Below are 15,975 nucleotides of genomic sequence, written 5' to 3' on the forward strand. Positions count from 1 at the left end.
ACAGTGTCCGTGTGTGTGTTGATGTTATTGTCCTCAAACACACTCCAATCCGTGGATGCAAAGCAATCCTGCAGTGCTGAATCTGACTCCTCGCTCCATCGTTGTACTGTCCTTGTTATCGGCCTGTCCCTTTTAAGTTTCTGCTTGTAAGCAGGCAACAACAGTAGTGAGATATGGTCTGATTTGCCGAAGGGAGGGCGAGGGAGAGCCTTATATCCATTCCGGAAAGGGGAATAAACATGGTCCAGTATGTTTCCCCCGCGCGTCGGGAAGTTGATGTGTTGGTAATATTTTGGCAAAACCTTCTTCATGTTGGCGGTGTTGAAATCTCCGGCCACAACGAACGCCGCATCTGGCCGTGAAGTCTCGGTTTTATCAATAAACCCAAACAGCTGATCGAGTGCCGTGTTGTTGTCGGCGAGTGGCTGCGGCGGGATATACACTGCTGTTATCACAACAGATGTGAATTCCCTCGGCAGATGGAAGGCCCGACATGAGATCATGAGGTGCTCTAGCTGTGCGGAACAGTCCGATGAAATAATCTTCACATCTGAGCACCAGTTGTTGTTAGTCATTACACACACACCGCCTCCCTTACTTTTCCCCGAGTTTGCAGTCCGGTCCTGACGAAAAATAGAGAATCCGTCAGGGACAATAGCGGAGTCCGGGATAGCGGGGTTGAGCCAAGTCTCAGTGAGAATTAACACGTTACAGTTCTTAATGTCCCGTTGAAAAGCAATCCGGCTTCTGAGTTCATCTAGCTTATTTTCAATGGATTGAACATTAGCCAGAAGAATACTCGGAAGAGGGGGCCGATTCTCACGTTTTCTCAGTTTGACCAGCAACCCGGCCCGGCATCCCCGCTTTGTCTTCTTCTTGCGTCTCTCAGGTAGAACAGCAACAGGTAGCCATGGTGAATCTCCATTGTCTGTCGGAGGGTTAATATAGCTTCTATTTTTTTGGGATTGTGAATTAAACAGTGTGGCCTTGGACTGGCCTCTAGGTGGGTGTTCATTGTATAATGTAGCAGATGTGTCAGGAAATTGGACATTCTCCAACTCAATCAAAAAGTACTTAAGGAAATCTAACAACAACTATTTTCTGCTGTTGTAGTAACAGGTGCAAGTAGGAAGTTCATTCAAAGGTTATATATTTATCAAAATTATCACTTGGCAGTGCATAAATTGCGAGGCATCCTGGCTTGCGGTTTACATTTTCAGTCCACAGTTTGAGACTAATCAGTGCAGTCAGGGCTTTCCCATTTTCTCTCATTCCTCTTCTGTCACAGTGATGAATTGCCCCAAAAAATACTATTAAAAATAATACCGAAATGTCAATCAGTAATTTACTAGATCAGTAATTTATCTTTGGTAAAGTAGTTGACTAGGTTTGAGTGGAGCTGCCTCATGACCACACAAGAGCTAAGCTACGCTAACTGCGCCCTCGTACTCGCGACAAGCATTGTCATACATTACAAATACACCTCGTTTGTATCAGTGGTTAAACACTGACAGACCTTTTGATGACAGCTAACTTCTCTACATCTTAGATAACCTTTGATAGGGCCTTTACATTTCACTTTTTATCTCGAAAACTAGTCTTTAACTGCTGTGATGTGCGGGTTGTGCTGGGCCGTGTCAGTGACTCATGGTCTGTCCGGGTCTGTTCCGGTGCCTTCCTCTGCGAACCAGCAGGATGAAACAATTAGCTTAGCAACAAAAGCTAATTGCGACGATAACAGAATCTCTGCCCTCGGGTGCTGCACAGAGAACGCCACAAACCGCATTCTCAGTAGGCCTATGCCAAGGAAACACTTCCCCAGCTTAAATACATCCAGTGATCTCATAATGAAGCTGACAGAAACATGAAACTACTGTTCCACTCCAACCATCCTGTGAACAGGTTGAGGCATCATCACTTCTCTCAGCGCTGAGACGTCTGCTAATGGACTGAATACACACAGCCCTGACACAGTGTGTGTGTGTGTGTGTAGGATTTGTGTGGAGAAGGGCGGGGCAGGGGGGGCACATATGTCTAACCATGTGTGCAGGGAAGTGCTTTGCTTGATTCCAAAGCCTGGGAATGTGGCCTCCTTTTCACCATTGGCCTGTGAGGCTTATTTGACATGAGGAAGCTCTCAGTGTGGCAGAATCCTTCATATCCTCTCTGCTCTGTCTTCTTCTCTGACGTCTATTCATCTCCCTTTCTCTCTCTCTATACTCCTGGCCCTTTTTTCTTCCCTCAACCCTCAGTCTCAGGCTGCCTTTTTGAGGTGAATAATATTCAGCCTCCCTCCGCTGAGAAATCTGCTTAGTCCAGCAAAAACAAGGTGAAATATTCAGACGGGAGCTGTTGGCCAAATCAAGTCGAGCTGAAATTTGAGAACCAGACTTCCAAGTGCATGCGTTTTTCTTTTCACCAATACAGATATATTGTCACTTTATTTGCTATCACTTAATAGCAAAAAAAAAACTATTCTCCCAGTAGCCAGTTACATACAGTATTTATTTTCTTATTCATGAGCTGGTCGTGGGGAAGTGCTTATGCATTTTTAAAGATGAAGTCTATAGAACGCACAAGAGGGAAAATACCATCAGGCCTCCAACCCTTAGAGCAATGGAGCGTCCTGAAGAGAGAAACTGCCCGGAGGATCAGCTGCAGTTCATGGAGGCTCATTGAAACTGCTTTGTGCTGATATAACAAAAATGTTTATATTAACAAAGGTGCCATGAATACTTACGTAATGGGGTCGCATGTAGTGATGATCACACAGAGAAATATGAGCTGACTCTGCAGTTTGCCTCAACTCTCTGGAGCATTTTGGCATCTTTTAGCTCATTCTTTAGGCTTTATAGTTCAGGCTGCAACTTAATAATGTTATTGAAGGCAGATTTTCATTTAGGTGAGTGCTCTGGTTGTTAGCGGAATGGAGCCATTGTTAATGTTATTTCTTACACCTGTGCTTTTCCTTCTGTGACAATTCAGTATCTGTGAAAAGGGTCTAATGCAGGCTTAAAACATCATTACAAAACAAGGAGGACTTTGTGTATCATCTCCCCCCAAGGCTTATTAAGTTCATCTCTGAAAGGGTGTCTTTTTTCTGATTCAAATATTCTAAAATAACGTTATCTTGTTCTTTAGTTTGACCTTCAGTTCTTCAGTGAGTTCCTGCTCTGGACATCGGTTTGATTCATCACATTATTTTAATGTCACTGATTGTGATTTTCCGCAATAGCTGACCTTTGTCAGATGACATATCGCCTGATATCCCTTCATCACAAACACATAGCCACTCTGTTTTCTTTCCAGCTGAAATACGTCAAGTATCAAGTGTTTGTGCAAAATGGGCCTCTGGTTTCTTTTCTTTTTTTGTCTGTAGAAGCAGTTGTGATGTTTAGCAGCTATCATGTGCCCTATTGTGCGTTGTCTCCTCTTTGTCATGTGACCGACAGAGAGCCTGCCGCCCTCAGTAACTCTATCAAACACAGAGGCATTGAGCAAACTGTCAGTTCCTCATCCCATGATGTGTTGATTGAGCAACGTACTGAATGTAAAGGAGGTGTACAGTGGACGCCCGCTTTATTTCGGACTGCTTGAAGAGAAGTGAAACCGTCAGCTTGGAGCTGGAGGCCCTCCATCCCTCTGGCCCAAACTGCTCCAGAAATAGGGCCTGTTTTTGTAAGAAGATCTATCCCAGTGATGCAGCCACCTCCTCCTCCCTCCCTGACTTCTCCCAGTGAGCCTCGGCCGGGTCTCTGAAGTGGAGAGAAGTGTCAGTTATGTGATTAGAGAGTGTGTTAAACTTATTTTGAGATGTAGGAAACATGATGTCTGTAGTTAACCTCCATGGTTTTACATTCAGAAGGGGAGGTACTGAATTAAATGTTGAGGCCTTGAACTTCTCAGATTGATATATCCTGCAGCCTGGCTTATCAATGATGGAATTTATTATTATTTTCCACAGGAAATGATAATAGTTTGGTTTTCTTAATCTTGATAAATGAGCAGCATTATGACATTTGCATGTTTGGCTAAGGATGAATCTTAGGGCTGGAGTCAAACTGGATTTTAGATTTGATCCAGAGCGAATTGTGGAGAATGTTGTGCCATATGTTAGGAACCTTTCATTCACATCTGCTTATGTAAGAGACAAATGTGTTTCCTGTTTGATTTTGAAGTTCCTGTTTGTCCCATTGATGGAGGATATCTATTGTGTTCAACAGTCTACAAAATGTCTCCGCACTCAAATCATTGTCATGAATAAATGGTGTTGTGATAGCTCTGATATGATATTGCTGCCGGTTAACTCGACAACAGTTGTGCAGTGGGGAATGACGGAGAGTTGACAGAGGGGAGGGCGGTTATAATGTGGGAGTTGTTGCTGAAATCCATCTGTCAAGTGAGCATTAAAGGCTTCTCCCAGAGGGATGACAAGTTGTTGCTGTGCAGTTTATTCTAAGCCTCTTTGAAACATTGTTTCATGGGTATAAACAACTCTGTCATGTGTCAAGCAGGTTATTTCCCTCTGAGATTCTTATAATTAAAGATTTGTAGATAAAAGAATGAAATGGATGTTGATAACGAGAGCAGGAAACGTCTTACATTTGAAATCCTTACTTGTGCTGCACATTTTTGGGTAATTAAAACCAAGAAGCACGAATAAAATCCAGGACTATGTATCAGGAATGCAGGGTTTGAGTGAAGCCAATAAAGGGGTGCTATTTGAGGGCGTTTGGACGACCCCGAGGGAACCGGAGAGCAGATGAGGGCAGGGAAAGTGAGAGGAAGCCGTCTGGGAGCAAACCATGTGTTAGAGCCGGGGGGGGGGGGGGGGGGGGGGGGGGGGGGGGTGGTGTCTAAGGTGTCACAGTGTCCTCTTCTAGCTTCGTTATTTTACTATATCTGCCATTTTTATTGTTAATGTAATCATACTACATTGATTGTGGTATAGCATTACAGACATAGTGTTATCTCCTTCACTTTTCTCTCTATAGTCAGGTAATACAACGATTCATCATACCTTTGTTTGTTGTCACCACTTCTGCCTTTTTTCACTATACAGTGTTGTGCTGCTTGAACCTCTAACAGGGTCGCTTCATCATTCCAGTCTCATGTATTATCGTTCAGTAAAAGTACACGTTATAGTGGTTTCAAGTGAAAGGCACAATCTTGTGCACACTATACGTCTGCCATATGTTGCCGCTGCAGTGAGTAAATGTACATTTTATTTGATCATGTCATCTTATATGATGAAGTATTGCAGAGAGTAAGGCTCTCTTGACAGTCGGTGAGCACATCAACCAGGCACTTTGATTAGCTTTTCTTGGCTCGCACACGTTCAGACTGCTAATGTGAGTCTGATTGCCGGAGAGACGGCCCCTAAGGTGTTGGAAGTGAAAATGAGAGCAGCGTTTAGTCACTTCACAACCTCCGTTCTGCCGGTCAGCGTCACTGCTGACTGCTGTTATCTTTTCACCTTCAGAGACACATGGTGCTAAGGTCATAATGTTACACACACAACACAAACAATTGTTTTATTATAAACTAAAGCTGCATCTCTTGAAAGTTATAATTTTGTGATTCCAAAAATATCAATGGCCACCTTTTTTAGTGAATGAATACCCTTTCAGCTCTGCGGTTGTGAACGTGATTGTTTTATTTATCCTTGTAGCTGTGTGTAATGTGCGACTTTTCATTTGCTTTTTACCAAATGAGTCTCCAGCTGGCAACCTGCTTGCCGATCAAACACTTTTTTTTTGTTTTAACAGACTGTATTATTACTCGTAACATCACACACACTCGTCTGCAGTGACGCCTCTAAGCATTTCTTAATGTGCTGTAATGCTGCCACCGCCACAGTAAAGGCCATGAGGGAAAGGGGAATTTTCCAGGGTTAAGTTTTAGGTTGAGGTCTTGTTTATAGCTTTTAAAAATGGCAACCCACCCTGGACTCAGCACACACACACGCTGTCAGGTATGCACAGTGGCAGTGTGTATTCCTGATGTGGTGACTGCAGAGAGGTGTGGCTCCCCAGTGACCCGCAGCTAACCAGATGATTATACAGTAACTCTGTTTCATTGGTTTCATTTGACTGACCACCATCACTTTGACACTATTCTGGTCAACAGTAACTGTATGAGAGGCGCAGTGGAGTATCTCTGTAATCTAATACTCTCTAATATGACTTCTGGGAACAAAAGTCCTCCCCGCTATCCAGTTCTTCTCTCTAGGTCTGTCAATATTACTACTTTCTGTCTCAGAAATAATTGCAATGAATATATAATAGCACGATAACGCAAGTACACTGTTTTCAAAGACCAATGCACTTGTAATACTTAAGAATATTACAATATTACAAGTTAAATGTGGAAATATACAGAAAAATCAAACATAATTATTTACCAGACTCTCTGGCTCTGTTAACAAAAATATACAACACTTGCACAATGCCCAAATGTTTTAACAATAAATATTGAGGTCAGCAATTATGAGGGATATATTGTTTGTTAAGTCAATGCCATTGAAATGATTTAAATGATATGTAAAATAATGTAATTTAATCATGATCTAAGTTTCTGTCTGTAAACATTAGTTGCTCAGAACTTAGCTTCTCATAAACGCCTCTTTCATTTTGTTTTTTTATCTATTTAACCAAAAATGATTCAAACTACAGTACATCTACACTATGAACACCTTTGGGATTTCGACTGCTTTTTTAAAACAAATGGATTGTGTTGTTGTTGAATGCCAAGAAAATGATTTACCTTTTGTAATAATGACATGCTGCTTCAAATATCCCACACAAGACTCACAACAACATGTTTCAGCTTTTTATAAAGGAGACTTCCAAAAGAACATTTAGTAACTGGATCTCTACACCCTCTCTCTTCAGTCAATAATTACAATATTTAACTGGCCTCTCCTCCTGTCCTCTCTCCACAGTGAACAGAGTATCTGCCAGGCGCGGGCCTCAGTGATGGTCTACGACGATGCCAGTAAGAAGTGGGTGCCCATCAAGCCCGGGCAGCAGGGCTTCAGCCGCATCAACATCTACCACAACACTGCCAACAACACCTTCAGGGTGGTGGGCGTCAAACTGCAGGACCAGCAGGTGAGAGGACAATAATCAGTATCACACTCCTTCTGATGCCATGACTTTAGAGCTACATTAAATATGGGTTCAATTACATTAATTAATTTGGTTAATGTACAGCGTCCGTATTTGTTTTTTTTACAGGCATTCAAATATATTGAAGCTTTTAGTAAAAATCTTCCCCATTTGTTAATACTACCTGGTGGTTGGGTACATGTTATCAAAAATAACTTGTATTAGGCAATTGCAGTAGCAAAAACAGTTGAGTCTTCACAGATACAATGTGTTTTGAGGTCTGTGCAGACATTTTAGGATGAATTGGATCTAATCTGTTATGCTGATGCTCATTGTATGTGATGACACATACAACAGCTGAAATGTGTCAAATAATACAAATGTAACTAAGCTGCTAAATTGATCCATATGAGTGTTTTGAACTGCCTTTAGGAATATCTTAGTGATGTTACTCCGAATATCATGTATCACCATACATTCGGAGACATGTGAGGATGCATTTGAGTTACATTTCGATTTACGATTTACGATTACGATTTTCTAACTTCTAAGTTACCCTTAGAAGTTAGAAAATCGTAAAGTGTAGTGTACCAGAGGACAAAAATCAGGTAAAATGTTGGGGAGAAACTAATAAGAATCTTGAAACCCCAACTGCTGAATAACGTTGAGTTAAATACTTAATCACGGGTTGTCAACAGCCTTTCTTCCTCTATCGGTGACCAGCCAGCTGCACGTTATTAAATCATATTTTAACTCACAGCTTCATTTCTCTTCCCCTGTTAAAGGTGGTCATCAACTACTCCATAGTGAAGGGTCTGAAGTACAATCAGGCCACCCCGACCTTCCATCAGTGGCGTGACGCCCGCCAGGTTTATGGGCTGAACTTCGCCAGTAAGGAGGAGGCCACCACCTTCTCCAACGCCATGCTGTTCGCCCTCAACGTCCTCAGCTCACCGGACTGTGGAGGTAAGGACTTTTGATTTATCGTAAATTCATCTTTTCTGTATTTTAATGCACTCTTTTCACCGCGTTTAATCCATCCCCTTATGCAGTCACCTTCTTATATTAAAGTGCACATAAGTATTTCACTTCTTGGCAGGCAGCGAGTGGTTTTCCTGTGACATTTCAAAGTAAAATGGCTCGTCTCAGTACATCAGAGTTTTAGTTTTTGAATGTTAAACTGTTGATGGAAAATGCTGATGGAACTTTCTGGCTCAAATGACAACCGACTGTCTTTAAATCTATTTTTGCTCTCAAGAGAATGTCAGGTAACCACAATTAAATAATCAAAATAGTTTGGACTGTTTTTCCATTTGTTTTGACTACGCAAACACTGTGAAATGGAAACTTTCTCATCAATCCCTAACTCTGTTAAACAGGAAGTACGTTGCATACAGTACAAAAGGAAGATATTAAAGTAATGTATTTAAATGGCATAAACGTCTAAATTGTTTATAATATATCCACATTCAATCAACTGCAATGTTCAAACCCTCAAAGTGTAAAACTAAACTAAGCTGTCCTGCCCTCTGCTGGTTAATAACACGTACTGCAGCCTCAGACTTCTGCCAAACAATAACAGGGACTGGTTGGTTTATGACTGGAATTTGCTTTCATTTAGAGCAATGTTTTGGGGTATATTTATTTTCATTACTATGCAATCATTATTTTAGTTATTTCCAGATGAACACATAACATCTCCGTTGTCTTTAGCATGCAGCACAATAAGATCTACACGATACATGCATGAAGTGTCAGCACATTTGTAGCTTTTAAACTTAGACAGATAATGATTTATGTTGGAACCCTGAAGTGTGTTTGAAGCCAAACTCACGCCTACTCTTGGTTTACTAAATACCGTCTGAGTAGCTCTGGTTACGAGCTACTTATAATCTGTGTGTGTGCATGCATAAGATGTTTAGAAAAGAATATCTCTGAGTGTTTAACTGCGGTGTCATCCCATCCTATCCTTGTGACTCTCCTATTGGTGGCTAAAATATCCCATATGGAGCCCTAATGTCGTACCCCACTGCTCACATGGCAGCCCTCCTTTATTTTGGTGCATCTGTGGGATCATGGGTCCACGTTCTAAACTACATTGCTTAAGGTGTTTCTTGCTAAAAGAGGTAGTATAGATACATATTAAGTATTGTCTTGAACTGAGTTGGCTGTGGAAAAACATGCGGACTCCAGATATTTCAGCTGGTGTGCTCAGAAGGGTTTCTTCAGCCATCATCATCCTCAGTAAGTGCTGTAGAGGAATAGGTCCACCAGCCATGCATGTTTAGCACTGTAACACAAGTTGAGTCTCAGCTATTTTCTCCCAATGAAGGAAAGAAGGTGTGTTAGGATGTGTTCAGGGGAATCCTGCATTGTTTTTGCCTGCAGTGGTGGAAAGTCACTGAAGTACTTTTACTTAAGAGAAGTTTTGAGGTACTTTTACGAATATAATGCTAGTTTATACTTCGACTCTGCTACATTTCACTTCAAAATAGTACACTTATGTGACAGCTGAGATTACTTTTTTCACTAAAATACAAAAAGAGACCTATTGTGACCTTACAAAACACGATGCATTGCTGAATATTAAAGCACTTGTTCTCAAACTTTGTTGCTATAAATCAAAATTAAAGTCAGGGAGGACTTTGATGTTTAATTTTTAAGAGAAGGTGGCAAGGTAATTGTGTCCATCTGTCTGTTTCTGTCTGTCTGCTTCCAACAAGCCTGTTGTTAGTAATCCATCATAATTTAATGTTTTGGTCTTGTGAGTGCTTAAAGAAACAACGGAGGAGTACATGAGGGAGGAATCTTTTTTTTCATCACATTAATCCAGTGTTTCTCAAAGTCCTGGGGGGGGGGGTGCAGAGGCATGACAGGGGGGGCACGAGAGACCAGGAGGAAAAATGGTTTTGAAAAAATAATAATTACTGATTCGAAAATAATATGAAACAGTACAGTACACTTACGTCTGGGTCTCTGTGTTTCATTCAAGCTCGGCTCTGTGTGTGTGTGGAACGAGCCATTTTGTGTGCGTGCGCGAGCGAGAGAGAGAGAGAGCGCACCGGTACCGGAGATCGTTGTTGTTAGCTTCTGGTGCTAGCGAGCTAGTGGCCGGGTCTCAAACGGTTTGGTCACGATTAATGTAAACAATTATTTCCGAGGCACACGTTTATATGATCATTATAGTTATAAAAAAATAAGAGAATAAATGAAAAACAGGTATGAAATACTATATGACAGTAAGAAAATCTGTTTACAGTTCTGTTTCAAATGGGTGTTGAGAGAGGTATCCATAGATCTCTTCATTTTGCTCTCAAAGTGCACCAGATTGATGCTTTTAACTTCAATATTTAAAAAAAAATCTTCCCGGGGGAGCTTGCCACCGGACCCCCCTATGTTAGGTCCACCCCCCACTTATAAAAATAGCACTTTACCCCTGCTTACACCGATATGCCGTGAGCTGATTATCGAGCCTTCATTGTAATAGTCGCGGGTACATTGTGTATTTGCGTGGGGATTGTTGCAGTAGAAGATTCCACTGTAGCGACCGGTACATTAATGGGAAACCCTACATGTTTGAGCACCCTCTATGAAACGTCAAGCTACCCCACACAGCACCCCCCAAAAGAAATCTCTGGCGCCGCCACTGAGCCTGCAACCCCGTTTTGAAAAAATGTGCAGTGCCAAACAGGCTCATTGCAGCCACTAATGATAAGACACACCTTTTTGCCAAATGTCAGCATTTTCTTTCTTTTCATTTTTTTTGCACAGATTGCAAAGTGGCAAAGTATTATAACTTATTGTTCTAGCAAAGGGATTGCACAATTGTATTATGTATTTATTTTTTTGACCACACAGAATTATGGAGCATTGTTTTATTATCACAGTGTTCTAGCAAAGTGATTTTTTTCTCACGTTCATATTGATGTATTTTAATAAATGTTAACTTGGCCCATTACGTGACTATTTATGTTGGGGGGGCCCGACTTATTTTTTTCTCCAAAGGGGGGGGCCTGACAGAAAAAGTTTGAGAACCACTGCATTAATCACACACACATACATTAGTCTCCTGAGCTCCCATAAAATACTTACAAGTCTGATCAGGCCCCCTCGTCCCCTGGGCTTCCTGTTCCTGTCTCTCCATGGCAACAGACAGCGCCTTATACCATACATCTCGTCAGCAGAATAATCACACATATGCAGGACAGCACAAAGTGATAATTGCCTCCTTCACAGCTACCTCATTAACGTCTGCAGAAGGGTTGTGAGGAGTTATGTGTGTGATTCCCTGAAGTCTCACCTCAAAACAAAACAGACAGTAGTTTTTGACCAGAGAGTCAGCAGGTGCAAGTTTCTTTCTCTTCTTGAATCATTTCTTGTAGTTGTATGTTTCTACAACAACTATTGTTGCCGGTAGAAACAGAAACAATTGAAAAACGTTGCCATGCTGATACTTGAGCTTTCTGAACAAAAGGCCTGTATTTACAAAGCCTGCAAAGCGTGAGAGGGCCTCTCTACCGACTCCCTTTCTACCGACTCCCTCTCTATCGACTACCTCTTCATTGCATTCTTGGGGATATAAAAGCTTATTCAAGAACAGGATGCTAATTTAAAATGTGTAATTAAGCCCGAGCAAACAAACTGTTATTATGTCATGTTTTGTCTTCTTTATTTGCTTACAAAGCGACTGAATATTTGCTCAATTTAATGTGCAGCTTCGCCAGCAGAGCGCTTAATTACCATGAGCTAACAAGCTGAGTCCTCAAGGAGAGAGGGAAACAAGACATCTTGCAGCCGTCACTGCTCTTCTCTGTGCTTCTCATTATAGTAGTGCAACAAAAGAAATCCAAGAACCAGGTCAGCTGAAGCCGTTTGAATGAAGCACCAGCTCCTGCATTTACCATGTTTAGGACAAAAGATGAAACATACAAGGTTAGGGTTTGAAGCAAAAGTCAAGTCAGTTTGTATTTATATGAGATAAGATGAGATGAGGTACTTTATTGATCCCAAGTTGGGAAATGTTTGCGTTACAGCAGCATAAAAAACATACAAGGCATTGCACATGAGTAGAAATTAAAGAGTATAATAAACAATGCTAGAAATTAAACATCTCAAAATAGAATTAAAACACCATTAAAAGTAGAAAATATACAGTAGATAAAAAATCTATAAACTCTGACAATAAAACACCAGCCACACTTGTCCCTTTTTGTGTTTTGTCTTGTTGTTAACTCATGAGTTATAGAGTATGGTGCAAAAGGGAGTCTCAATTTACACAAAAACGTTCATAAAACATAATGGAAAGCTCAATATGATCAAAAAAGTCTCATTTCGTGGACAAAGATTATAAAAATAGAAAGCTTGAAATGAAAGCATACAAAACATTTGGTACAAAAGGGTCTAACAAAGGTATTTTAAACATTAAACAAACTCGTTTTGATCCAGGTCGAGCTACAGTTTGTAGCCACAGCTCTGCCTCAGATTGACTGTCCCCCCCCCCCCCCCCCCCCCCCCCCGCTCTGCGACACAGCAAACGGAAATATCACCCATGGGTGTTCTTGATGTCATGGTGGGCGTCGAAGTTTAATGTCTGGTATTCTGGTGATATACGATGCTCCCTGTTAATAGCCGCTCCAGCATGAGGCTCTAACTCCGTCACTCAGCTGGAGACCGTCTGTAGTTAGTCAACAAGCAAAGTGCTAACGTTCAAGCAGCTGATAACCTGTCGACTTCTTTAGGCAACGTTGATGTAGTGACTGTAAAGCTGTTATCTTGTGTTGACAACGTGTTATTGCTCGACGGTCCCATGTGTTCTTGTTCCCTTACCTTATGTTACATTTATTTTGATTACATTCATTTGCATGATGTTTCGCCGTAATATTTCTGTTTAATCCACTCTTCCTGCTGTGGTTTACAGTTGAAATTCCTGTGGTTGGCAACATATTGAGCAAATGATGTTATAAACAGCTTGTTGGGTCTCCGGGGCGAAGTCACAGTTCCTCACATGAGGCCTGCTGTGGTCTGTTCATTCAGTAAAACACTGTTTCTCTGCCTGCTCTCGCTACTGGGACTCTTTTATATAAGCTGATTATAATTTGATAGGCTTGTTTACAGATGGAAATGTATCTCGTAATGACTCCCTGTTGATCTCGTACATATATTATACAAAGCCTTAAAGATGTTGCACCCGTGTTTAGATCTGTTCTGAATCCTGCTGGGAAAACAACAGCACATTAAAACTTCCCAGAGACTAACATTGCTTATGTTGCCCAACAAACATATTCACTTTACACCAATGTAAAACAACGAAGAAGCCTCAATAGCTTGTACCAGCAAACATTTGGCATTTCTGCTTAGTTAGTATACGACCTAAATCTCCTGTCAACTTGTTATTTCAGCATTTCATTACAAGTAAAGAAAGTAAACCCATAAAGAAGAGCTGTGGATAAGATGCTCAACTTAATAAGGAGTTCAGAAAGTGGCTGATGTGTGTTGTAATTCCTCCCTTGGTGTCTTCCAGCTCCAGTCGTCCAGCGCCAAAATGGACCTACCTCGGAGGAAAACGAGGCACAGAGGAGGTACGATTTTTATCAGCTGCAAACAAGAGCTTACATGAAGCTGTCTTTGCACATAAAAGCAAACATTAGTACATGTAGTTTACAGTTTCAGATCTTAGTGGTTATACAGCTTAACTAATTGACACAGAGTCATAAGACATGACAGCTTGAAGAGAAGTGACATGTTCCACCTGACAGGATGATGGAGCAGCACCAGATGCAGGCGCACAAGGAGAGGGAGCGACGGACGTCAGGATCAGGTGAGGCAAAACAAACACACCCACACCCAGCTATATAAACACACACACACAGACACACAGGCTGCTCTGGAGACCGACCTGGATTGTGCGCTGCATATCAGATTCTCCTAGCTGTGCAACAAAAACTGTCGACAAAGAAAGCTCACAACAAACTCCAGCTCTCAACAAAGAACCGTGCTGAGGAGCAAATTGGTATTTGCCCTGCTTTGTGTTTATTCCTTTTTAATGGAAGTTATCAATGTTTGCTAAGGAAAAGCAAACAGGCCATGTCATCATTACTAAACACCACAGATGCCAGCCCCGATGCAATAGGTTCCTGCAGGTAAACAGGCTTCCCAGTGTGGTTTGTGTTGGTGTTTCCCGCCTTACTTTCAACCAGTACCCCCCAGTCTGTACGCCCTTATGCTTTTTGATCCATGCACACATATAAATGTTCAAGTCTGCCCCTTAGAGACACATTCAGACTTAAACATCCTCCTCTGTCCCTGAGCGGCGATATCAGTTACCCCCCGTCCCTGCAACATGCTCTACTGCCATCTCTTTCTTCCAGCTACTGTTGGGGGGGGGAAATGCCATATGCTTTCTGACCATGGCTCAGTCATGTTGCATTCTGCTGCTTGTTCTTTTATGATATTTTTGATTATTTCTTATTTGCTATTTGCTTCTGTTTTTTGGATTGCTCCTGATTTTCTCATCGTTACTTGCTTGGTTGCTCAGTTGTTTGCTTTTCATTCTTCTCACGTTTTTCTCTTTTCTGTTTTCCTTTGTTTGTTGCCCTCCTTTTGTCCTCCTCTTCATCTGCATCTCCTCCTCCTGTCTCTCCTCTCTCTCTGTCTCTCCTCTCTCTGCCCATCACAGTCGTTTCCACTCTCCAATATAAAGTGTCCACCCCTCCCATCCACCCAGACACCCCTCCCGAGTACAGACAGTACAGAGCTAGCACACTGCCGCCTTCCTACGCCCGCGTGGCCTCCTCTCCTCCCTCCTCCGCCTCCTCCTCTCCCTCTCAGGAGAGAGAGGTGGGGGCAGCTAGGGACAGAGCCCAGCTCTCTTCCCAGCTCTCCACCTCGCTCGCCTCAGCCTTTTCCCCCGTCCAGTCAGGATTGGCCACCATGGGCCGTCAGATCCGTCAGATCCCCCTGTCTCCCCCCTCAGCGGCCCGCCACCTCCACCACCAGCAGCAGCAGCAGCAGCAGGACATGATGCTGCCCCCTAAACACGGCACCTGGTCCGCCTCCCAGCTGCAGCAAATGTACGCCCAGTATGCCCCCTCCGCCTCCCCTCCAGTTATGATGGCCATGCCTGTGAAGCAGGGTCCTCCCCAGCAGCCCTCCATCCCTCTGGCTCACTCCCTGCCGCCCCTGAGCACGAGGATGAAGCCCCCGCCCCTTGACCCAAACACCATGGCAGGCCATCACCAGTACCAGCACCCACCCCACCCTCACTCCAACGGCCAGCCAGACGGCTCCTACTCTCCCCACTCTCAGCATCTGCCCCTCACCCCGCAGTACTGCGAGGCGGTCCCCCTCCCTCCTCTGACAGCTCAGACAGCCCCAGGCCCCCCCCCCAGCCACCAGACCCAGTACCCATCCACCTTCCACCCTCAGCAGCAACTGCATCCACAACAACAGCAGCAGCAGCAGCAGCAGGTGTACCACCAGCAGCCCCCTTCCACCACTTCCTACTCCTCCTCCTCCTCCTCACCCCCCTCTTACAATGCCTTTCACTCTGACGGGGGCTCGCCCAAGAAGACCCCCTCCCCTGTCCCCCAGCAGGCCCCCATGGTCACCAGCAGTAAGTATGAGGAGGAGAGAGGAGGAGGAAGTCTCTCAGCAGTAGGATAGTGTATAGTGTGTGTATTGTGTGTGTGTGTGTGTGTGTGTGTGTGTGTGTGTGTGTGTGTGTGTGTGTGTGTGTGTGTGTGTGTGTGTGTGTGTGTGTGTGTGTGTGTGTGTGTGTGTGTGTGTGTGTGTGTGTGTGTGTGTGTGTGTGTGTGTGTGTGTGTGTGTGTGTGTGTGTGTGTGTGTGTGTGTGTGTGTGTGTGTGTGT

General features: G+C 43.1%; 1 protein-coding gene across 2 annotated transcripts in view; it reads left to right on the top strand.

The window, feature by feature from the left end:
* Window positions 1–15,975, top strand: part of evla (Enah/Vasp-like a) — a 38,963-nt gene that overhangs the window by 18,619 nt on the left and 4,369 nt on the right. The window contains exons 2-6 of one of the 2 annotated variants that reach the window (XM_034117487.1): window positions 6,944–7,112; window positions 7,895–8,075; window positions 13,630–13,687; window positions 13,865–13,926; window positions 14,785–15,720. In XM_034117487.1, the coding sequence (XP_033973378.1) occupies window positions 6,944–7,112; window positions 7,895–8,075; window positions 13,630–13,687; window positions 13,865–13,926; window positions 14,785–15,720 (1,406 nt within the window). The remainder of the gene's footprint in view (window positions 1–6,943; window positions 7,113–7,894; window positions 8,076–13,629; window positions 13,688–13,864; window positions 13,927–14,784; window positions 15,721–15,975) is intronic. The other variant, XM_034117557.1, reaches the window with a different exon arrangement.

The sequence above is a fragment of the Trematomus bernacchii genome, unplaced genomic scaffold (genome assembly GCF_902827165.1).
Source record: "Trematomus bernacchii unplaced genomic scaffold, fTreBer1.1, whole genome shotgun sequence".
NCBI classification, from domain to species: Eukaryota; Metazoa; Chordata; class Actinopteri; order Perciformes; family Nototheniidae; genus Trematomus; species Trematomus bernacchii.